A 24,587-nucleotide genomic window follows, 5' to 3' on the forward strand; every position below is an offset into this window, starting at 1 on the left:
CATAAAACCCCATTCTATAACATTATGCACATATAACTTATGTGTGTGCATACATAGTTTATACAGTTGACACATAGAAGGTATGTGTGCGCGTGATAACAATAGCATTTCTTCTTCATATGAATTTTAAGCGGTTTGAAGCAAATAGAATTAACGTTTGGATTTTTCTCAGTGTATGATTACGGCTTAAACGCCAACTGTCAAAATTCTCTTGGAAAGGAAATTCCGGACAAACCGTTACTCATTAATCACAGTTGTTGGTAGTAAACAAAAGAGAAAAGTTTTCTCTTTCATTAACTGCTGCAAACTGTGTTTAGCCAGTAACGGTTTGTCCGGAATTTCCTTTCAAAGAGAATTTTGACAGTTGGCTTTTAAGCCGTAATCATATGTTTGTCGAGAAATAAATTTTAAAAACCGCGAGATTGGCAGCCATGCAAACCTAACAGCTAGTAAAAGTAAGAAGTCTCTTTTTGACACTTTTCATATAGTAGTTAATACTATGATCTTCGTTTCAATGTATGTCATTTTTAGCGTTAAATCACCACACAGAAAACTTGCATTACCTAGCAGTAGGTAATCTTAAATCTGTGCATCCTACTTCCTCCTACGAAAAACAAAAGAGAGGGAGTCCAAATTTACCCAAAAATAATGAGATATTCCCCAAAGCCGACTAAACTTCATCCTATTAATTTTAAGTGAAAAAAAATCATTCCCTCTCCCTTGTTTTCTGGCCGTGAAATAAGGACAGCAAATTAAAATTACCTACTGGTAGGAAATAGATTTCTTGAGCGTTTTTTTAAAACGTCATATCTGCAATGAGTTACTCTCTGTTTATACTTTCTCTTTCGATTTTTACGGCGTCACTATAACACTTTTCACTTATTTTACAGTACAGATCGAATCGGTGGTTTTAACTAGCATATTATGCAAAGAGCTGAGGGATAAATGTTAAAGTGACCGAATTATTAACAGAAGAGAAAGTAAACAAAGAGAGTAACTCATTGCAGATATGACGTTTTGAAAAAACGCTCAAGATTTTAAGTGTGCAACACATTCGAAAATTACTAAACAGCCACCCATCATATACCTTCTTGGGATAGCCTCATCTTATGTTTAACTTATTGATGCTTATGCACTACCTGTAAATAAACGAAATACTTTGGCCGTAAGCGGCCATCAACGATTCGATTTCGCGTTTTCTTTCAGCAAAGGCAACGAATCGACGAGTGCGTGCGAACAGAGGTAGTCGACGGTAGAGGCATCGAAGCATCAGTGCGATCGAGTGATGTGAACTCGAAGAAAAGTGAGCGATTGCAATGTGTGAGTGAATGCGTTCTTGTTGACTTTGTCACGATTGGAAAAGTAAGGAAATTTTTTTTCTATTTAGTGGATAATTTTGATTCAAAAGTGACCAGAAATATGTTTTCCGGAAGTATCTGGATATGAGTCATAAGCGGACGGTGGAGTTTGGAGCGATCGGGTTGCATACGGTGTGAAAAATGTGTTTTGAAAAAATGTGCTACTGCTTCAATGTCTGTCTCGGTCCGAATCGTCTTCGCGGGTGTGGAATTTCACCATAAACAACATCGAACCAGATCAATGTGTTAGCGTTGGTATATGCGCCGAAGTGTGTTTCGACGAATTAGTGCCTGTCGGAAGTATATGCAAATATTAGGGAAGAATGGAAAGATTTACATCTGCCTCGACATTTAATACGTAATTGCGTCCTTTTGACGTAGTTTTTTCATCTAAATCTGCTCCTTACAGCTCACTTTCCTTTTCTCACTACTCACCGTGATCCGTTCTTTGGATTGTTCGTGCCAATGTAGGTTAGGTCAATTCACAGGAAAACTGCTCATTGCTCACCGCTAGAGTAAGGTGCAGTGCTGTCAGTTTGTACAGTTTATTTCCGTTGGCGCCAACTTTTTGGGGTGGATTTGAAGTACTGGATCAACGTAACTAAGAATAGGACATGTTTTATTCCGATCAACCAAATGATGGAAGGCTATATTTTTCAACTGACCTAAAATGTGTATATTTAATATATTTGTAACGGTATTTCAAACCAATATTTTGTATTCCACCGTTAGTCTTCAAAATGTATATATTATCTCAATCGTAGTTTCCTTGACCTGACAAATGGTACAACCACCAGGGTATCGTTAATTTCGTTAATCGTTTTGTTTACCGTTAGTAATTCAGTCGTTTTTTCCTTAATGGTAGGTTTGTTCCAGTACATGGAAGTCACTCCGGAGTAAACAGGAGTAAAAAATCTTTGCTCCTTTTTACTCCGGTTTGCTACCAGAAGAAGAAAAAGAGAAGAAGAGAGTACAGGAACGATTTTCTCCGGAGTACTTGCAGTTTATCCTGGTACTGGAACAGACCTGGTGTCACCTGGACGACTAGGACCGCTTACGGTCCATCTCGCCAAGTAACTGAATCGTTAATATCGCTTTTACTAACGATTTGAGCACGATATGTCAACCATTCAAATCGAAAAAAAATTCCCGATTGAGAATCTTGAGCCAAAACACGCTAAATCAAGCAAAATATGCTGTTACATGGAGGTACCTTCCAAGACCCATTTCAACTGCAATGACAGTTGGTGCGCTCTTTTTTTATTCCGCTGATCAGCTGTTCTTTAGAAAACCTGAAGAATTGATTAGTCAAGTAGAAAAAACGCAGCAAACGTCATTGCGGTTGAGCAGATGATCGGAAAATACTGCTATAAGGCAATGTGTCTGCTTCATTATAGGGTAAAGTGTCTATTTTCATCATATTAAGGAAGATGCCTCACTTAATTCATTAATTCTAGAGAAAATTTTCAATAGGACGTAAGTAACAATGAGAGATTCTCTTTAAGGTCTTTCTCTTCTGTTCATTACTCGGCCATTTCAACATTTACTACTCTACTCTTTGCATAATATTGTAGTAAAAACCGTCGGCTTTCGATATGTACTGGAAAATTATTACAAAGTGTTGTAATGACGTCGTAATAAACGAAAGAGAAAGTAAACAAAGAGAGGCTCTCAATGTTACTTACGTCCTATTGAAATTTTTCTCTAGAATTACTCGGCCTACAATCGATGAATACGAATTCGCATCAACAGATAATAGCACAAATGCCCTGAAAAAAGGTGGAATGATTGTGTTTGAGCGCAATGAAAACTCCAATCGAGTGTTGTGCTACCGTTTGACTCAAGCCGTTGAACAAAGATGGCAGACACTGCTCTAACCCACGGCTTCAAATGGGTAGGGTGATAATGGAAACTGTAAAAATAAGCTAATTACCCCATAGCGTTATTGGGAATTATAACACTATGTGACGGAACTTTAGCCGAAGACAACATCAGAGAAAAAATTGCCACTCGGCGAATTTGTTTATAATCTTTTAGAATTTTGAAAGGTAGTAAAGTCCACGTAAATAAGCTCGCCAATTTGTTAAAAAGTGCGATTCAACATTTTCATGCAATGCTCCACAGCGTGTGCGCGTGGCAAATATAAGTATTCCTTAATTTGCTATGTTACCCGTTATCTAAAAATGCATTGAAGACTAGAAAAAAAAAATTAAGGGCTCAGTTCGGTTTGGCTGAATTATCAAAAATCCAAAAGACCATAAGTTTATTGTTCTAAAAATATATTTTAAAAATGTTGCAATGCACACAGAATCTCGTTTTCATAATGACACGGAATCGCGACTGTAATGCCGAACATTGAGGTAAAGAATCCATAAGACCAATTTCAAACAACTGAAGAATCGAACTTTTTAGAAAGTATAATTTCTAAAAGCAAAATTTTCGCTAAGTGGCTTTTCAACAAGAAAGAATTTCGAAAGATAATTGTTGCAATACAACCTAAAATACTATTTATTGATATCTGTAATTACCATGATACAACCAGTAATTTATTAATCGCATGGTGTTTTGCAAGATTTACACCGTTTACTATATTCAGCATATTTAAAAAAAATCTGATATTGATTACTTGTCAACTGAATACATTTTATCACAGATTTTGCCCTCTTGTAATCATGAGTTGCTCTAGTTTTTTTTAAATACCTATGTATATATTTACAGTTATATGCACTTCAACAACATTTTTTGAGCTAATGGAGTGTTTGTTAGTTTTGGCGACACTACTTTGAAGTTTTCTAACGCGCCCCCTATTTGAAATTCTCGTTTTCTCTATTTCAATATGGGTAGGTTTGTTTTTTAAATTCTCATTAGCCGTTAAGAGAATAATATGATCTCTCAAATTCCTTAAAAATAAAAGTGTTGTTTTTAATCCTTAGTCTACGCTTCTCAGAAGGTTTACTGCATTTTATATATTAGGGGATTGTTCCATATTCTATACTATTTTTATACATGGTACAAGTATGTGACAGAACATGGGATGAAAAGGTTGTAAACCTCTGTTCTAGCACAAAATATTGATTCTCGTCGGCTCTCTTCTAAAACCTAATATCTGCAATATACTGTAAAAGTGGTTTATCTGGCACCGCTGCGATTCTTATTACATCTAATGGTTTTCTCGCTTGTTTTTTATGTTGTTGCTAGAAGCGAGAACCAATGACTACATAGGGTAATGGCCTATTATCATCCAATTCTTATGTCTGTCAACTTTGTTCAGCGCATTGGCTCAAATGGTAGAGCGAAAATTGGGGCGCACTAGTACTGGACCTTAGGAACGAAGGAGATATTGATATCAACCTGTAGGCATCCCATCTATTGAAGACCGCGTAATTAACGAAATCGTGGACAAAAATAGAGTCATTACTCAATAGCATCACGAAAAAAAAACATTCGGTGTTTAACGGGTATGAACTATCATCCAATACGCTTCACGCTTCTCTGCAGTGAGACAGTAGTAGGTAAAGCAAAAAGCAGATGGAAAGTGACGATGGATTTTTTTCTGTTCTTTGTGGACTTCTCCATTAGGTTGCACTCACTATGTAATACCCGTGCCTTTGTGACCGCGTTTTGCCGTGATGAAATCTTATGATCATCATGGTTTTTTTTAGACGAAGCCAACAACTTTTAAAGAATCGTTACCTCTAATATCTGATTAAATAGGATAATTTTCAAATTATAATGATAACTTCCAATGTTGACAAACATCTTGTTTCTGGCGGTAGGGTTGTTGACCTCTCGAATTATTTTTCTTGTCTTGTATACACTGCCGCTAGAGGAATTCTATTGAACATAGTTTTTTCGAATGTTTTAAAACATTTAATTCCCTTTGGAACGATTTGGGCAGCTGCCTTTTAATGGTTTCTGTTTACTTCGCTAACTAACGACGCGGTGGCCCCTACGCAACGATGACGCATATCGTAAAAGTATGTGTCAATGTACAATCACGAGGTGAGCATTAACAACAGAATAATGAGCGGACGGCGAAAAAATGCAAATCGAAATCCCCGTTTTGGAAATGCTTCAGCTGCCGAATAAATATAGTAATGGGCTGGGTGATGCTGGAGTATGTTTAATTGTCTACCTTAGAGTCTCGTGTGGAATAATGCGCAATATTGCCTAAAGGTTTGTATTAGGTTTCGTTGTTTTTGGCGCCTAAAATATATTTTTTTTCCTGGATAGCGATTTTTTGCTTATTCAATTATTATTGAGTGCTTAAGCAAGAACATGAAATACCACATACATGACATACTATACGCAGTTGAGAAATTTCTATCTTTGTTTTACTCTAGCATAGAAAAAAGCGAAACACTTCCTTTATTTTCATCGAAGGGTTTTGACCACTTTATTGAGAAGTTTGTAAGGCAAATGTTGGGCAATAATAAATTAATATAAAAGATGGTTCATTATCTTGTACCTCTCAAACAAACAAATAGGCTCCAAATATTAGTTACTTACATTAGGTATGTTTAAGAATAGATAAAAACCATATTTTAATCGTATATCTCGTCATGTGAAAGTAGAATGCAGTATCAGCACTGAAAGGATACTGAAGTCCGTGATAATCATGGTTAGTTCTACTGAAAGGTGGTCGAAGGAGAGTTGTTACGTAGCGCTCGAATGCAGACTTGAAGATCCAAATAAACAAGTAGAGCGATCCAATTTTGGACATTTTCTTTTTATCGCCAGGCCAGATAAAGTTTCCCATTAGATGCTAAATGGGTTTCAGGAAAAGAAATCTCCGTTATTTGCTTAGCATAAGAGATTGGAAGTTGGGCTTTACGGGAAAAGGAGATCTCGCTGAATTTTGTAACGCTCGAATTGCACAAGCGATGAGGCATCGCGAAAGTCTATAACCGAATGCTGTTTTATGTGGATGGGAAATACAGCGATTTGTTGCGTCGAAAACTATCAGTTCGCTATCAAATTTGTTTATTTGTTGTATCCGAATGGTGGTTACTTAACCTAGTTACACTTAATGATAGACAAAAACTATGCTATAACCGCATTTCGTTACAAGTGGAAGTTAATTGCTGGGGCAATTCTGTTTAAAACTAGCCAAAGTCCGTTAACAGCGCTATGAGGACCGTAGTTAGTTCTCCTGAAAGGTGGTCACACCACCAGTTGTTACGTAGTTCTTGAATGCAGGCTTGCAGAGCCCTGCGTTTGAGAATTGTAGAACAATCCGCTCTGCCTCACAGTAAGTACGAGACGAAAAGGGTTCATCGGAATACAGAGTGTATTTAGGTGCATTAAATGGCCACGGGTTTTCGTAGATCGGCAGCTACTTCGCCATGGCCATGGCAGATGTATAAACCGGCGTTGGACAGCCTCGATTCTGTCAACGCCGCAGGTCGTCCTCTATCTGATCGATCCACCGTGCTCGCTGCGCGTCCCGTCTTCTTGTTCTTGTAGGGTCGCCCTCAAGAATCAGCTTCACCGGGTCGTCGTCCGACATTGTTACGACGTGTCCAGCCCACCGCAAACGTTCTATTTTTGCGGTATGCGCGATGTATGGTTCTTCCAGCCGCTGATGCTACTCGTGGTTCATTCGCCTGCGCCACGTTCCGTCTTCCATCTGCACGCCACCATAGATGGTACGCAACACCTTTCGTTCGAAAACTCCAGCGGCGCGTTTGTCCACCACGAACATAGTCCAGGTCTCGTGGCCGTAGAGGACCACCGGTGTAATCAGCGTCTTGTAGATAATCAACTTCCTCCGGAATCCAAAGTAGGCACGATTTCCTGCCAAGATCCGTCTCTGAATTTCTCTGCTGGTATCATTGTCGGTGATTACCAGTGAGCCCGAATACACGAATTCGTCGACCATCTCGATTTCGTCACCGTCAATCCGAACTCGGGATGGGAGGTCCACAATATTTGGAATATTTGGGCCGTGGTGGCGCGGGACCTTCGCTTGGTAGTGCCCTACGAACTCCCTTACAAATGGTGACAATCGACTGCAAAGAATTTTGGGAGAGGACCTTGTAATCAGCGCTAAGTAGTGTGATCGCGCGGTAGTTGCAGCAATCCAACTTGTCATCCTTTTTGTAGATTGGGCAAACGACATCCTCTATCCACTCCTCCGGAAGTCTCCTCCCAAATCTTGGCGATTACACAGTGCAGCGCTCTTGCCAGTGTTTCACCACCTTATTTTAATAACTCGCTGGGTAGTTGATCTACACCGGTAGCTTTGTTGTTTTTCAGCCGACCGATCTCCTCCTTGACTTCTTGGAGATCAGGGGCCGGTAGCCTATCGCCTTCTGCGCGTGCTCTAAGATCCGTTGCCAGACTGCTTTCGAGGACGAAGCTGCTTAACCGTTGAGGTGCTCGTCATAGTACTGCCTCCACCTCTCAATCACCTCACACTCTTTAGAAGGTTGCCGTCCTTGCACATATCGGCTTGTGGGACCTAGCCTTTGCGCGAACTGTTCAGCTTCTCGTAGAACTTCCGTGTGTCGTTTACGCGGTACAGTCGTTCCATCGTTTCGCGATCGCGTTCCTCCTGCTGGCGCTTCTTTCTCCGGAGTAGACCTGTGCGCCGCCGCGCCACGCCGCCGCCGCCGGTAAATTTTAACAAACGCCGACGCCGAACGGTAAACCGGCGGCGCGCCGCCGACGCATTTTTCTCACGCCGACAATTCGCGAACTCGAAAATCATTGACTCATAATTTTATCTACAAATCTAGGAACATTGTCTATGGTCCAAATATACGACATTAACTGATTCATGATTTATCACATATTGATCTTTATTTGGTATTAGTGGTTGTGAATTAGATCACAAAATTAACAAATTCTTGATATTTTTTCGAAAATCATTACACGACATTCGGAATATAATTCAAGATCCATTCTTGCTTCGCAAACAATTATAAGGAACTCAGACTATTATTCATGGATTATTCGCTATGCTCTTTGGTTTTGAAATTTCTATGTGAGCTATTGTGTACAATTGCTAGCAACCAGTCTCATAGGCGCGAGCATTAGATACAAGGAAACTACTAGGATCTGTAACCCTGTTATTCTTTTGCTAAGATTCAGTGTAATGTTTGAAATCAAATGAAACTGCACTGAGGAACAAAAATACATTACATTGCCACAATTCATGTCCGTGAAATAATTAAGAAGACTATAAGACACGTGACTCTGTGTAAAAAATCCGACGGTAAGCTCAAGACTAAAATATCACGATAACACGAAGAGAATTTACGAAAATCGTTGCACATCGTTCAATTCTTGACTTTTTTAGTCAATAAAGTTAATACAAATTAATGTATCATCAAGTTATCATAAACATATTAAACATATTCAGACACTACCACCGACTAAACATTTGAGTATAATGCCATCTTTTTTGCGTGAACTAGTTTTGTGAAAACACAAAAAATATTTTCAATACAAGGTTTATTTATCATTGATTGACTAGTGGCCTATTTTGATTTTTTTTTCTCGAAGAATAGTTGGGCAGTGATCTTGACTTTTCGCGATGCTGGTGTACTGATGTGGCGATGCAGAGGGTAAGAGGCCCTTAACAAGGCCATTAAAAGCAGCAAGAGAGCGTGTTTCTTCAACCTGTGTGAGAGTGCCAATGCGAATCCGTGGGGTGACGCCTACAGAATCGTGATGGCCAAGACCAAAGGGGGCTCTTCACCCCCAGAACGGTCTCCGGACCGGTTGGTGACGATTGTCAAAGCACTCTTCCCGTCTCGAGCCACAAGCCTCTGGCCACCTGCACCAGGAGACAGTGCGAGCGCGGCCGAAATGGTGGCTCCGGTGACGAATGAAGAACTACTCGCAGTGGCTCATTCCCTAGCAATGAACAAAGTTCCAGGGCCGGATGGAGTTCCAAACAGCGCTCTCAAGGCAGCGATCATAGCGAACCTGAACATGTTCAGGCTAGCTATGCTGAGATGCCTTGACGAATACCGCTTCCGCGATAGATGGAAAAGGCAGAAATTGGTGCTGTTGCCGAAGCCCGGGAAGCCGCCAGGCGACCCATCGGCGTACAGACCAATCTGTCTGATCGACAAGACTGGCAAATTGCTTGAGAGGATCATCCTCAACAGGCTAACCCCGTACTCAGAAGGTACGGACGGCCTGTCAAGCAACCAGTTTGGCTTTCGGGAGGGTAAGTCCACGGTGGACTCTATGTGCGTTAGTGACACTTGACGTGAAAAACGCATTCAACAGCGCAAGAAGGGATACCATCGCGCTCTCGCTACACCGGCTTAACCTACCGGTGGGTCTGTACCGGATCCTGGAAAGCTACTTCCAGAACCGCGTACTGTTATACTGTTCTGAGACTGAAATTCCCTCCTGGGGTCAAGATCGTCGGCTTTGCCAAAGACGTAACCTTGGAGGTCTACGGGGAGTCAATCTCTGAGGTAGAACTAACTGCAGAACACGCGATCAACACGATGGAGGAATGGATGAGCGCAAGAACCCTGGAGCTCGCTCAGCATAAGACGGAGGTAGATATCGTCAACAACCGCAAGTCGGCACAACATCCATGTTGGAGAAGTCGTGATAACCTCACAGCGGAGTCTGAATTCTCTCGGAGTCATTATAGACGATAAGCTGACCTTCGGCAGCCACGTCGACTATACATGCAAGAAAGCGTCGACTACTGTTGCGGCACTATCGAGGATGATATCCAACAGCTCAAAGGTGTGCGCCAGTAGACGTAGGTTACTGGCAGGCATTGCCGTATCTATCCGCAGGTACGGCGGCCCGTCATGATCAAGAGCACTGAGGGTAACCAGTTACCTATAGAAACTGGAGAGCACCTACCGCGTGATGTCCCTCAGAGTGATATCTGCTTACCGCACGGTATCACACGATGCATCCTGCGTGATAGCGAGCATGATGCCAGTCGGGCTGGTCATCCGGGAAGATGGGGAGTGCTTCGAACTACGTGGAAATAGAGGAGCCCGCGAGCGCACCAGGGTGACCTCGGTCGTCAGATGGCAGTGTGAGTGGGATAACTCCTCGAAAGGTAGGTGGACCCACCGGCTGATACTTAACATATCGAGCTGGGTGGGCAGACCCCATGGGGAAGTTCACTTCCATCTGACACAATTCCTGTCAGAAAAATAAAAAAATAGATCTGGTTGCAAGAATTACATTTTGTGCAATGTGTTCAACAGATGTCGGTAGTACAGCGTGGGCGATGATTGTTTTAGAATTTTCTTCAAGTTGTAACGTCTGTTTGTATGTGCTGCGAAGTCTGTTACAAGAGAAACCGGCAATTTGGGAAAGGAATTGAACTGCAGGATTTTTTTAGGTACATTGGCGTCAATATTCGCCACGCCGACACACGCCGGCGCGCCGCCGCCGTTAGGGTCCAACGGCGTGACGCCGCCAACGCCGCCGCCGCCGGCCAAATATCTCGCTTACGCCGCCGCCGATTAAAAATGCATCGGCGCACACCTCTACCGGAGGACCGAGGTTTGCCCATTCCGTACTTGTTGGTATCGCTACACATTCCGTCTCGTTCCGTGCTGCAGCATCCTCGCCCGTCCTTCACTCGTCTCCTCTATTAACTGCTTACATTCGTCATCGAACCAGTCGTTTCCTCGATTCGGAATCGCTGTACCTAGTGCCGCTATAGCAGTACTTCCTATGGCGGAACGGATCTCCCTCCAGCCAATTTCAAGAGTAGCTGCACCCAGCTGTTCTTCCGTGGGTAGTGCTGCTTCCAGCCACTGAACGTAGTCTTGGGCAACCCCGGCGTCCCGAAGTTGCGCGATGTTGGGCCTTGGGGTCCGACTACGACGAGTGTTGTGCACCGTCGAGAGTTTTGAGCGCATGCATACTGCAACTAGGTAATGGTTCGAATCTATATTCGCACTGCGGTAGGTACGAACGTTGGTGATATCAGAGAAGCATCGCCCGTCGATTAGAACATGATCGATTTGGTTTTCGGTGCGTTGGTCAGGTGATCACCACGTGGCTTTGTGGACATCTTTGCGGGTGAAGAAGGTACTTCGGACTACCATGCCACGGGAGGCTGCGAAGTTTACGCTTCGTTGGCCGTTGTCATTCAATATACATATGGTATGCAAGCTGTTTGGCCCGATTACCGGTCTAAACATTACCTCCCGTCCTACCTGAGCGTTCATATCACTGATGACGATTTTCACGTCCCGTTGCGAACAGCCATCGTACACCTCGTCCAGCTTCGCATAGAACGCTTCCTTCTCGTCGTCGGGTCTCCCATCGTGTGGGAAGTGTACGTTGATGGTGCTGTAGTTGAAGAAACGGCCTTTGACCCTCAACTTACACAACCTTGCGTTGATCGGAGTCCGTCGAATCACGCGTTGACGCAGCCAACCCAGCGCTACATTGCCTGGAAACCGGCTTTGTGATGCCACAGCTCCGGTAGAAAGTAGCCGCCCGTTGGCCGATTTTTCATACCTTGTGTCCTGTCAAGCAAAGTTCCAGCAGTGCTACGACTTCAAAGTTGCGTGGTCTGAGTTTGTCGTTGATTATCCTGTCAAAAGCTGGAAAGCAGAGTGACCTGCAGTTCCACGTTCCGAGTTTCCAATCGTAGTCCTTATTTCATCGCGTAGGTCTTTGCCGATTGTTCCGATTCATATTTTCTTCTGCATTGTTCGTAACGGTTAGTTTTCCAGGGCGGCTTGTTGGACCTTCCCCAACCCCCTGTCTCGCTCTCCAGTTCAATCTGAAAAACTCGGCATCGGTTTTATCCCATATTTGTCAAAAATTTCATGTCGACGGAAGGCGGAGTCCTTGTAATGGTGCTATAATTTGATGACGTCATTAAAGTAGAGGAGGAATATTGTTAGACCGAGATGACTTCCTTGTGGGATGTCGGATGTAGCAACACATGGTGCAGTCCCTAATGCTGATTTGGAGTTGCCTTCCATCGAGGTAGAAACGAAACCAACGCAGACGTTGTCCAGATTTTGATACGGCAATTAAACACGAGATTCCCCGATAATTATCAATGTTCTATTAGTTCCCCTTTTCTTGACTGGAAGTAAATATGCTGTTTTCCAGTAAGACTCGTCGTAGTGGTTCAAGAAGCCCAGGAACTAGATGTTTTCAGATAGGGAGTTTGCTGCAAGAATGGCGGTATTATCGACGCAATTGTTTTTTCCTAGAGAAGGAGTGAGATTGGCGGTGGTAGCGACTTGTTGTGATGAAAGAATCTCGTCGGAAGAAACGCTTGAAAATTTGTCGGAGAATAGTTGCAAATATCCTTAGTGTCGGCGCATAAAATTCCATTAAATGGCATACAAGATGGTAAACAGGATTCTTTTCGTTGCTCGTTCACATACTTCTAGAACGACTTGGACTCAGATTACTCTCGACCTTTCACTGGTGTCTGAACAAAGGGCGTCTGCTTTGCTGTTTGTATTTGTAATGCAAGTGTCTTATGTTTCGAGGATTTTTAAATGCAGCTCATTTAGTAGTTTTTAACTGTCTAAGGAGGGTTGATTGCCAGGGAGGGTGTTCATTGGTACTAACTGTTTGTTCAAGTAAATGACGGTCGATTAGGTGTTAAGAATTGTTATTGTTGAGATTTTCGTCCCAGTTTATATTAAACAGCGTGCTAACGATGCTGTCGTAGTCAGCGTTTTCACCATCGTAAACGATGGAGTTTGTGACTTCAAAACTCACTCCTAGCTTACCGGTGAGTACAAAATGTAGTGGGGGAAGGTGACGCACATACTGGATAAGAAAGCAGAGGTTCAATGTACGTCCATTCTACTGGTATTGATGATAAGCGCAAATTTTTCGATATCCAATCGTGGAAATCCATTCCTTGCCAGGCACCACGTCAAATTAGGCAAGTCGAGGAAAGATCTCGACAAACATCCTAATCGTAGGCGAAGAAGACAACTGTCAAAATTCACTTTGTGAAGAAATTTCGGACGAGCCCAGCACAGCCGTCGATAGCAAACAAAAGAGAAAAGTGCTATGGATAATAACAGTGTACCGTGCTTGGGTAATAGCGGTTTCTCCAGAATTTCTCCTCAAAGTGAATTTAACGTCCTAACCATACGTACATCGATCAAGGTGTAATCGCTAACAGGTGGAAAATACATGACACGCAGGCGATAAGCACACCACCACCTGATGTCTTATGGCTGTTGAGGGCGTTGCGGTCACAGCAGTTGATATCTAATGTCGAATCAGTTGTCATGCCATGCTTCGGTCAAGGCGATGACGTCATGAAAGCAACTCGCGGATGCGAGCAAATAGCTGTCCGTTGATGAATTTAAGCCACCAACATTCTGGTAGTATACCTCGATGTTGTTGGAGGATGATTTGATAGTATGGGTAGAAAGGTTTTAGTTTTCAAATATGATCAACTAACATCCCTTGAGATATTCTTGATCTTGACCCGAACATCCTATATTGTATTTATTATATATGTCTATAGAATCGTACCACGAAGTACTGTACGCTGGAAATCGGATGTGAAGTCTGTCAAAGTAGGAGGTCATGTTCAAGTATATATTCTACAATAATACGTTGAAACAGTAGCACATCGTCACTCTCATCGCACCAGTTATTCGTATCAAACTCCGCCATTTTTCCATATTTCAACCTGCAACCAAAATAATCTTTTAACTATTGATTGTATTCCGCAGGACTGTTGAATGTTGATGCGTTTAGTATACCTGAGAACATCGACCGAAATCCGGAAGCAGCCGTGTGAAACATCAGCCGTAGAAGTGCCAGCAGTGAGCAACGAGCAGTAATCCAGTTTGTCTCATTTTCATTCCCTGGTTGACCTGGGTGAAGCGGACGCACTGGAAGAAATACGGGAAAGGATAAGCTGCGCGTGCATCGTATGCTAGGATCGAGCGTGTGAGTTTGCGAGAGTGAATGATTTTTGAGAAGTGTTGCGAATTTCCGTTCCTGTTGGGTTATTCGTAAGTAAAACCGTGGGAAGCTGTGCGGTGCGATTTTTAAAGTGTGCGTGTTTCCAGAGCACCCACAGTGCTCGTCATCATCGTTGAATAGAAAGTGCAGAGCTGAAAGGACATTTAATGTAAGCATCGTGAAACCATCAACCAACATTCAACAACGTCTGCGAGCGTGCGAGTGGTGCGAAAGCTAGAATATACGAGCGCGCGGAAGAATCGAGCGTGTGCGACAAGTCAAAAGCGAAAGAAGCGTGTGAGCTGATTGTAATAAAATTGTTTTATGCCTACAGTCTAGTTTGTAACGAAGGTTCGAGTGCGTGTGAAGAATCAGCTTGAATTACAACGAAACGAGATGTCAGTGGTTATGATTCGGATGGAGGAAGCCAACAAGCTGTTGGATTTCTCGCAAAAGTTGGACATCAGTCTGCTGGACAGCGTTGTGGAATGTCTGTACAATAGCACGGGGGAGCAACTGAGGCTGGCTCAGAACGTGCTGACCACGTTGAAGGAACATCCAGATGCATGGACCAGGGTTGATAGTATTCTTGAATTCTCGCAAAACCAGCAGACAAAATTTTATGCCCTGCAAATTCTTGAGGAAGTTATCAAGACCCGTTGGAAAATTCTGCCCCGAAACCAATGCGAGGGCATCAAGAAGTATGTGGTTGGTTTGATTATCAAAACCTCTCAAGAGGCTGCCGTAATGGAAGCTAACAAAGTGTACCTAAACAAGCTAAACATTATTTTGGTACAAATACTGAAGCGCGAATGGCCCAACAACTGGGAGACGTTTATTAGCGACATTGTGGGAGCATCCAAAACAAACGAAACCCTCTGCCAGAATAACATGATCATTCTGAAATTGCTGAGCGAAGAAGTTTTCGACTTCTGTTCAGGTCAGATCACACAAACCAAGGCAAAGCATCTGAAGGACACGATGTGCTCGGAGTTTTCCCAAGTATTTCAACTGTGTCAATTCGTACTGGAGAATTCGTTGAATGCCCCGTTGATTTCGGCTACCTTGGAAACGTTACTAAAGTTTTTGAATTGGATTCCCCTTGGATACATTTTTGAGACAAAGCTGATCGACATGTTGGTCTGCCGCTTCCTGACGATACCGATGTTCCGCAACATTACGCTGAAATGTCTGTCGGAGATAGCCGGTCTGCAGCTAGCCAACTACGGACACATTTTCGTAGGTATGTTCAACCAGACCATGGAACAGTTCGATAATATGATCCCGTCCTGCACTAACATGAATCAGATCTACATGAACGGCTCAGACGATGAACAGTGTTTTGTACAAAATTTGGCCATGTTCTTGTGCACCTTTTTGCGGGTACACTCGGCTCTTGTAGAGAAGCGCGAGACGATGGACACTGTGCTAAAAGCGCTTAGCTATTTGGTCATGATCTCGGAAGTGGAGGACGTTGAAATCTTCAAAATTTGTCTGGAGTACTGGAACACTCTCGCCTCCGAATTGTACAAAGAATCTTACAGTTCAAGTCAGCGTCGTACGTTTTACGCCAAGATTCTGTCCAAGGTGCGCTATATAATGATCTCGCGAATGGCCAAACCCGAAGAAGTGCTCGTTGTGGAGAATGAGAACGGTGAAGTAGTGCGCGAGTTCATGAAGGACACCAATAGTATTAATTTGTACAAGAATATGCGTGAAACACTCGTCTATTTAACCCATCTGGATTACGCCGACACCGAGCGTATCATGACCGAGAAGCTGTGTCACCAGGTGAACGGCACTGAGTTCTCGTGGAAAAACTTGAACACACTGTGCTGGGCTATCGGTTCGATCTCCGGTGCCTTTTTCGAGGACGACGAAAAACGGTTCCTGGTTACGGTAATCAAGGAGCTGCTTGGACTCTGCGAACACAAAAAGGGTAATTGGGGTTAACTTGACAGCTTTCTGAGAAAAACATTAATTAAACGCTGTACTTACAGGCAAAGACAACAAGGCAATCATAGCTTCGAATATTATGTATGTGGTTGGTCAGTATCCACGTTTCCTGCGGGCCCACTGGAAATTCCTGAAAACTGTTGTAAATAAGTTGTTTGAGTTTATGCACGAAACGCACGACGGCGTACAGGACATGGCTTGCGATACGTTCATCAAGATTGCCCTAAAATGTCGGCGTCACTTTGTGCAACTGCAACCGAACGAGTCATGCACGTTCATCGAAGAAATTCTTGCCACCATGAGCACGATCATCTGTGATTTGCAGCCGCAGCAGGTTAGTTTAATTTTCGACCGGGATATTTTTTCGGGCATAATTTATTTTTATCTGTTGCAGGTTCATACGTTCTACGAAGCCGTCGGTTACATGATTTCTGCCCAAGTCGACCAGGTTCAGCAGAATAATTTGATCGAAAAGTATATGATGCTGCCTAATCAGGTAAGTCACTTGACTGTAGACCAGGCATTGCATTTATCGCTCATATGAGTAAATGCGCCCGGATAGTTTGCTACTGCGACAATAAAAACTCACATTTTCACACGAAAAGTTATTGGCACTCACACAACTTCTCCGGATAAATACAACGTGTTATTTCTCCGGATAAATAAAACAGCCGGAGAATGAGTGAATGAGTTTATCACGGTATCCTTTTGCCGTTCCCTGCTTTGCTGTCGTTATTCCCAAACACGATAAAACAAGTCCATCATACTTCTTTGCCGCTTTTCTTTGTAATTAAGTGTATTTTTTGAAGTTTTTATTGATTTCCACGAAATTAAAATTTTATCACCTTCTCCGGTGAGAAGGAAAAAGTCGAATAAATTTTATCCGGAAAATCATTCTCACGCTATTTGTGGAGACGGAGAATTTTGCGACTCATCTTATCTCGGAAAAGTTGGACATCGGATAAGCTACTTCTCGCGTGAGTGAGAGAGAATTACAATCCCTGCTGTAGACATAAAGGTTTTAGAGGTTGTGGAAAAGCAAATTAACAGCAGATAAATATGATTCTATTCTGGTAGTGAAATTCACGAAATTAAATTTCTAATGAATAATAAAACCTATTCTATATCTCTCTCTATGTAGAAAATTTGGGCGCAAGATTTGTTTTCCTAAAAGTAGAATATTGGTTAAACCCACGCTTAATAAAATTTATTATTTAATAAAAAGAATCAGTTTTTAACACCACCGATGTGTGCCGTAAATTTGACACTTTTTTCTTCTCCAACTAGGTGTGGGATGAGATCATATCGCAGGCCACGAAGAATGTCGACATTCTAAAGGATATGGCCGCCGTGAGGCAACTCGGTAGTATACTGAAAACGAACGTGCGGGCATGTAAGGCACTTGGTCACGCCTATGTATCGCAACTTGGACGCATCTATCTTGATATGTTGAACGTGTACAAGATCATGTCGGAAAACATTACTCAAGCGATTGCCATCAACGGCCTGGCTATCAACAATCAGCCGTTGATTAAGGCTATGCACGTCGTCAAGAAGGAAACCCTGTCGCTAATATCGGAGTGGGTGTCTAAATCGAACGATTCCCAAATGGTAATGGAGAACTTCATTCCGCCGCTGTTGGAAACGGTGTTGTTTGACTACCAGGTAAACTACATTCAAATTCTTGTTATGCGGTGCAATTGGAGTTTTTGTTTCTGTTTATCTTCACCAGCGCACTAAAGTATCGAATGCCCGCGAACCGTTGGTGTTGAGTACGATGGCATCGATCGTGAACAAACTGCAGTCGGTCATCACACCAGAAATACCGAAAATTTTCGATGCGGTGTTCGATTGTACGCTGGATATGATCAATAAGAATTTCGAAGATTATCCCCAGCATCGAACCAACTTCTACGAGCTATTGCAAGCTGTCAACACACATTGCTTCAAGGCGTTCCTGAGCATTCCGCCGAATCAGTTCAAGCTAGTTTTCGACTCCATAGTGTGGGCTTTCAAGCATACAATGCGCAACGTCGCCGACACCGGATTAAATATTCTAATGCAGGTGAGTTAAATATGCATTGCATATGGTACCAAATACGCCAGTAGTGGTTAGAATGAGGTTTGAATATGATTCGTAAGCGAGAAATATGAAACGATGCAATATTTTTAGTCCACAGGGACGCTAAACCACTGTTGGCATTGCAGGTATTTGCTAACGTGTTAGTATGCGCGGATGTATTGGAAGACTGAATATGTGAGACCGAGGATGAAGCGAGTTTTTAGAGAATCGAAAGTCGGAAATCGTGTGCCTTGCATGCTGTTGATCTGTGATGATGTCAAACCGGCGGAATGAGTGATCATGTATGGATATTTAGTGTTTTATGTTTTGATCTCTTGGTTGTTATTGTTTCTATTGTGTTGATAAATATTGGTTGCAACTCTCACAATTCTACCATCAACTTATATGTATAAGTTACACCGAAAACCCGTTTTTATCACCCCTCTGGTGATTTTTTGATTGACCAAATGGGGGCAACGACAACACATTTATTCATTTCCGTTAATAAACCGAAGCTGTTAAAATATTCAACATTATTCCGTAGACATAGCCGTAGCGTAGGCAACCCTGACTGGCTGAGGAAATCGGGCCGAGAAGCTGGCAAAATTGGGGGCTGATAAAAACGGGTTTACACTGTACTGCCTATAATCGCAAGACAGTCCCATGTAGATAGGGAATCCCATAATACATGGGACTGACTTGCGATTATTGGCAGTGTACTTCCATCTGTTTCCTCCTCTAATACTGTAGAATTAAGAAGACAGGATATATAACACCACATGAATCAAATATTTATAACAAATAGCACTTAAAATTGCATATTTATAGCATTTTTAAGCCTTTTCCTTTATCGATGCACATTGACTAAGCAAATTTGGGCATATGTTGATCTAGGTAAAAGGTTTCCCATGAATATACATTAGAAGTCGTACCTCTTCGGAATATTTCGTTTTGGTTTGAATGATTTTCGACAGAAAAACATTCCTCAAAAAATGAAATACCGAGAATTTGATTGAGCATAAATCTGGTTCATACATCAGCGTTTTGGTACAATGGCCATTTGAAATAAAATATAATTTAATTCAAAAAAAAACATCGTGCAGCAATAAAAATTAAGATCTTGTTTATTGGTTGTATTTACACTAACAGATTCCACCATTGGGGACTCGTTAAGGATAGACAAAAACTTTCTTTAAACTTTCTTTTTTATGGAGGGTCTTCCCGAAGCACGAAATAATGGTGACAATCGAGTTTCCAACGACGAGCTCCTTATAGTTGCGGTCTGGACGGTATCACCAACGTGGCACTGAATACCGTGATCCTGGCGTCTCCGGACATGTTCAGGCTAGTTTTACAGAAATGCCTACACGAAGGCTACTTCCCGGGCAGATGGAAGATCCAGAAGCTGGTGTTGCTGACAAAACCAGGGAGCCACCAGGAGATTCAACATCATATCGGCCTATATGCCTGCTGGATACTCTTGGTAAATTTCTGGAGAGGGTCATCCTCAACTGGCTGACGAACTATGCTGAAAGTGAGAATGGACTATTGCAAAGGCAGTTCGGATTCAGGAAAGGGATATTGAAGGTGGACGCTATACGCACAGTCATCGCGAGCCTGGAGAAAGCATTGAAGCAGAAGAGAAGAGGTAAGCGCTACTGGGCTACGATAGATGTGAAGAACGTGTTCAACAGGGCCAGCTGGGTGGCAATCGCCGTAGAGCTGCACCGAATGCGGATTCCGACTATCTGTGCAAGATTCTGAAAAGTTACCTCCAGACCCGAGTATTGGTCTACGAAACGAACATGGGGCAGAGGTCGATTAGCGTCATGGCGGGAGTACCTCAGAGGCAATAGGCATCGTGGAAATCTGGATGACTGACGTCAAGTTGCAGCAGGATCATGATAAGACGTGCTGGTCAGAAATCGTAAACATATCCAGCGTGTCGTGATCAGCGTCGGGGGACAATCTATCCCATCAATACGTTCGCTGAAGTACATGGGTGTGATGGTCGACGATAGATTAAGTTACAACAGCCATGTCGACTATGTATGTGAGAAGGCTGCGAGGACAACTAACGCATTGGCAAGGATCGTGTTAAATCACGAAGAAGCAAGATGCAGCACGACGTCTCCAGGCGGGTGTCTCACCCAAATACTGAGGTATGGCGTACTGATCTAGGCTGCTGCGCTGAACGCAAAGTGGAACCAGACGAAGGTGACAAGGACGCACCGCCTAATGGCTGTTCGTGTCACCAGTGCGTACAGAACGATATCGTCGGAGGCGATATGCGTAACTGCCGGGATGATTCCCATCCGCATCACCCTGGGTGAGGACGTAGAACGCTACGAACGGAGAATTGCACGAAATGCAAGGGAACTGGTCCGGGCAGGCTCGTTGACTAAGTGGCAGCAAAAGTGATACAACGCGGAGAAAGGAAGGTGGACCGGCCGACTCAAATGTGCCGGCTTGGGTGCATAGGAAGCATGGAGAGGTGGACTTGCATTTGACGCAGTTTTTGTCCAGGCACGGATACTTCCGGAAGTTTTTTTTATCGATTTAGATATGCTTCGTGACCCTTTTGCCCGGAGCGTGTGAACGTGCAAGAGAACCTGGAACACGTGGTCTTCGAATGGTTTAGGTTCGAAGAAGTTCGTAGGGGTATGCCTGGTGTGACAGTTGACAACATCGTCGAAGAGATGTGGCACGACGAGCATATCTGGGACGCTGTCAACATAGTGGTTACGAGTATACTCTCCTAGCTGCAGAGAAAGTGGCGAAGGGACCAACAAAGTAGTGCCATCGGCTAGAGAGCCACCGTGAAACCACAAATCGGGTTCCAGGAGATGTAGAACAGGACCAGTCGAGCAGTACGCGACGTAACACCGGGTTCGGGTCGTCGGACGCCAGTGAACCGGATGCCAGGCTTCACTGGAATCGCTTGACCGACCTCGACACCTTACTGAGTAACTCGTAAGTAGACTAGATCCACCGCCGACCGAGTAGACGGTGAACCGGAAGCTACGCTCCACCCGGCATCGCTGGACACATCTCAGCACCTACTGGCTGGCCCGTTGAATAATCTAAGTCCACCGCCGGGGACCAGATCGAGTAGATCGGGACGAAGCGGGGATCTAAATGGCTCACAGAAGCGAATCGGGTAGAAATCTATCGTTGGGGAACTCACAGTATCGAAAGAAATTACGCCGCCGGGCAACTAAGTCAGAGTAGGGTAGTTTCACCGCCGGATTATATCAGAGTAGATCTCGGTAAAGTTGGGAGCCAAATGACTCCAGAAAGCGAGTATCGGTGTCGGCAGAAATTCCTCCGTCGGGAAACTCAGTCGGAGTACGGTGAGATCACCGCAAGGGACTATCACTGTAGATCCTAATAAGGCTGGGGACTGAATGACTCACGGTAGCAGGATTTAAATGATTCGTGAAACCAGAAGCTAAAAGGGTTCACATGACCACGTAATAGATGGATACGAAAAGCAAGAGAAGAGCTAAATGACTTCAAGGGCGAGCCATGAATCATGTGAGTCTCCGAGACAGCTGCGGAAAACTTGTGAGCAAAAGAAATGTGACGAAAGCACATAGAGACCCCCTCTGAGGAGTAATACCTTGATATAGTTCCACAGGGAAGAAGGGCGAAAAAAGAGCAAGGAGTGTTTTAGTGGTTGGGCACGACAGTGACTTGTGAGTCCTACACAATGCCAATACATTGCAGACCGGGCTTTTGAAGCTTTTTAAAACTTACTATTGAAAAAGCATGCGCGCACTATAAACGCCCACGCGATATTTTGTGGTCGAGGGATGTGTTTATATATCAGAAAACGATCTGAATATTAAAAAAAAAAATAATTCTAATACATATTAACGATTTCCGAATCTACCAATATTCATCTCTACAATATCGGTAATAAGTGTGAACCGACAGAATCAGTTATTGTTTAGAACGTTCCTGCTTACGACCAGTTGTATAATTAAAAATGGTTAACTTGTGATTCTAACCCAATGCTCATTTTGCTTACAGATGCTCCAGAACCTCGAGCAGCACCCGCAGGCAGCACAGAGTTTCTATCAGACGTACTTTACCGACATTCTGATGCAAATATTCTCAGTAGTGACGGACACCTCGCACACTGCCAGTCTGCAAAACCATGCGACCATTTTGGCATACATGTTCTCGCTTGTGGAAGCCGGCCGGATCACGGTCAGCCTTGGGCCATCGCCGGACAACGTACTGAACATTCAGGAGTACGTTGCGACGCTGCTCAAGTCTGCCTTCAGCCATCTAACCGACAACCAGATCAAGATTTTCGTCACCGGCCTTTTCAATCTGGATCAGGACGTGCCCGCATTTAAGGAGCATTTAAGAGACTTCTTGATCCAAATTAAGGTAATATATCTGCGACAGGGATAAATATAATTTCTATCATGTTCCCTGCATTTTCTAGGAGGTGACGGGAGACGACGATTCCGATCTATACTTGGAGGAACGCGAGACCGAACTGAAGAAGGCACAGGAAGAGAAGAGGAGGATTCTGATGACGGTGCCTGGTATGATAAACCCGCACGAACTACCGGAGGAGATGCAGGATGAGTAAGGTAAATGAATAAAATTTGTTGTGTTGAGATCAATAGAGCGGTAGAAATGTGTAGAATATTTAGAAACAGAGTCGTACGGAGCGGTAGTTTTTTTGAATTAAGCATTCTTCTTTAAAAAGAAATAATTTTTTTCTTTTTTACAACAATAAAACATGGAATAAGTTCAAAATATATACATAATGATTCAATTCTGTAAAACAGTGACAGTTCAGATATGGCAGGGGTAGCGCCACACACTCACACTTTGGACACTTTTTACGAAGTAAAGCATATAAACAAATAGATGCGAAACTGCGCTAAACCATAGCATAACATATAAACACACAGCCAGCGAATCCCAGTTATAGAAAAGGTATCATTAAAATCTGCAGGTCCAACAATGCCTCCAGAATGTCTGATTGTCGTTTTGCGTTGATGATTGCTTCACAGTAGCTGCTGCAACATTTTTGATAAGAATGAGTTCGTGTGAGGTTATTTTATGAACAAACAAAAAACAAGCGAAATAATGTCCTTTTTTATTAAATTTTACTATTAACTTATAAGATGCAAACTATTAAAATAATATCTATTTTTCGGATTGATGCGTGTTGGTTGGAATGTATGAAATCTGTTAATTATTATTGTTCACATTTTTTCAAACTACTTCGTTTTTTTTCCTTACACTTAGAGCGTGAATAATTTAGGCTAGCGACAGCAAACTGACAGAGTAGAAGAGATTTGGTTAGGCGAGCGCGAGCGAAGACAGAAATAGTTACTATAAATATTTCTGCATTACAGTTTGTTTCTGATAAAGGAATGATGAACGAATAAGATATGATTTAGAACAGCGAAAATGAGGAGAGCCGAGGTACGGGGTTGGATGTATTTTACTGGACGCGAGAATCGTGGTAAGAATTTTATGCTGAAAGTAGTGTTTAAAGTTTATCAATAGAAGAACACGTATAAAGCAACACGAGAATCGGATAGAAAGAAACAAAAAGAAGAAAAAAAGTAAGCACTAATAATTTATAAGAGGTAAAAATTGAATACTAGTAGCGATTACATCGTATAAGAGTGTTATAGGAGAAGTTGAGCAACAGACAAACACAAATCTGAATACAATACAGAAAATAGGGGGTTTCTCTGAAGTAAGTAATAAACGTTTACAAGTAAAACGAAATGAAGAAACAAAAAATGTATGCCTGTTTGAACGTTTGTTTGTGTGCAACCTTACTCGGAATACAAGAATCATTTGTGGAAGATAAATAGAAGCATTATTATTGGATGAAAAGCAAATCACATAAGTTTTCAACAAAACGTAAAAGAGCGAAAATTGAGATTTATTTGCGTGACAGCACGAAGTGGTACGTTTTTTGACAAATTACAAAAATGCAAGAAATCCGGTAAAGTAAATAAAGCCAGAATCATTTACTATCTCATGTAGATCGTACCTTAATTACTCTACTTTGTTGCACTTTGGTCACAGATGACGTCACTCTTAGGTTATCCGCGCAAGCTGTTGTTCTAGCTATTCACATGCGACAAATCAGCAATGCTGATATTTATGTTGCGTGTGTCATGTATACATATTTGTACAGTACAGTACAGTACTGTGTGTGTGTGTGTGTGTGTGTTAACCTTCCTATCTCCCACTAGCTGGTAGTGATTTACAGAAAAAAGATGTTTGCATGTATTTAAACATTCATGCAA

The 24,587-nt window shown here is 42.7% G+C and overlaps 1 protein-coding gene across 4 annotated transcripts; it reads left to right on the top strand.

The window, feature by feature from the left end:
- Positions 1–1,188: 1,188 nt before the first annotated feature.
- Positions 1,189–24,333, top strand: LOC131682182 (exportin-1). 4 transcript variants are annotated; one of them, XM_058963477.1, is made up of 10 exons: positions 1,189–1,362; positions 14,036–14,439; positions 14,605–16,209; positions 16,271–16,560; positions 16,621–16,722; positions 17,514–17,891; positions 17,959–18,291; positions 22,324–22,689; positions 22,748–22,898; positions 23,676–24,333. In XM_058963477.1, the coding sequence occupies exons 3-9, from the start codon at positions 14,667–14,669 to the stop codon at positions 22,895–22,897; spliced, it is 3,162 nt and encodes a 1,053-aa protein (XP_058819460.1). In that variant the 5' UTR covers positions 1,189–1,362; positions 14,036–14,439; positions 14,605–14,666; the 3' UTR covers position 22,898; positions 23,676–24,333. The 4 variants fall into 4 exon arrangements, with proteins under 4 accessions (XP_058819460.1, XP_058819459.1, XP_058819457.1 ...); XM_058963476.1 differs by having other exon boundaries at positions 1,190–1,362; positions 14,036–14,320; positions 14,378–14,439; positions 22,748–24,333; XM_058963474.1 differs by having other exon boundaries at positions 1,190–1,362; positions 22,748–24,333.
- The last annotated feature ends 254 nt before the right edge of the window (positions 24,334–24,587 follow it).

This window comes from Topomyia yanbarensis, chromosome 2 (assembly GCF_030247195.1).
Source record: "Topomyia yanbarensis strain Yona2022 chromosome 2, ASM3024719v1, whole genome shotgun sequence".
Taxonomy (NCBI): domain Eukaryota; kingdom Metazoa; phylum Arthropoda; class Insecta; order Diptera; family Culicidae; genus Topomyia; species Topomyia yanbarensis.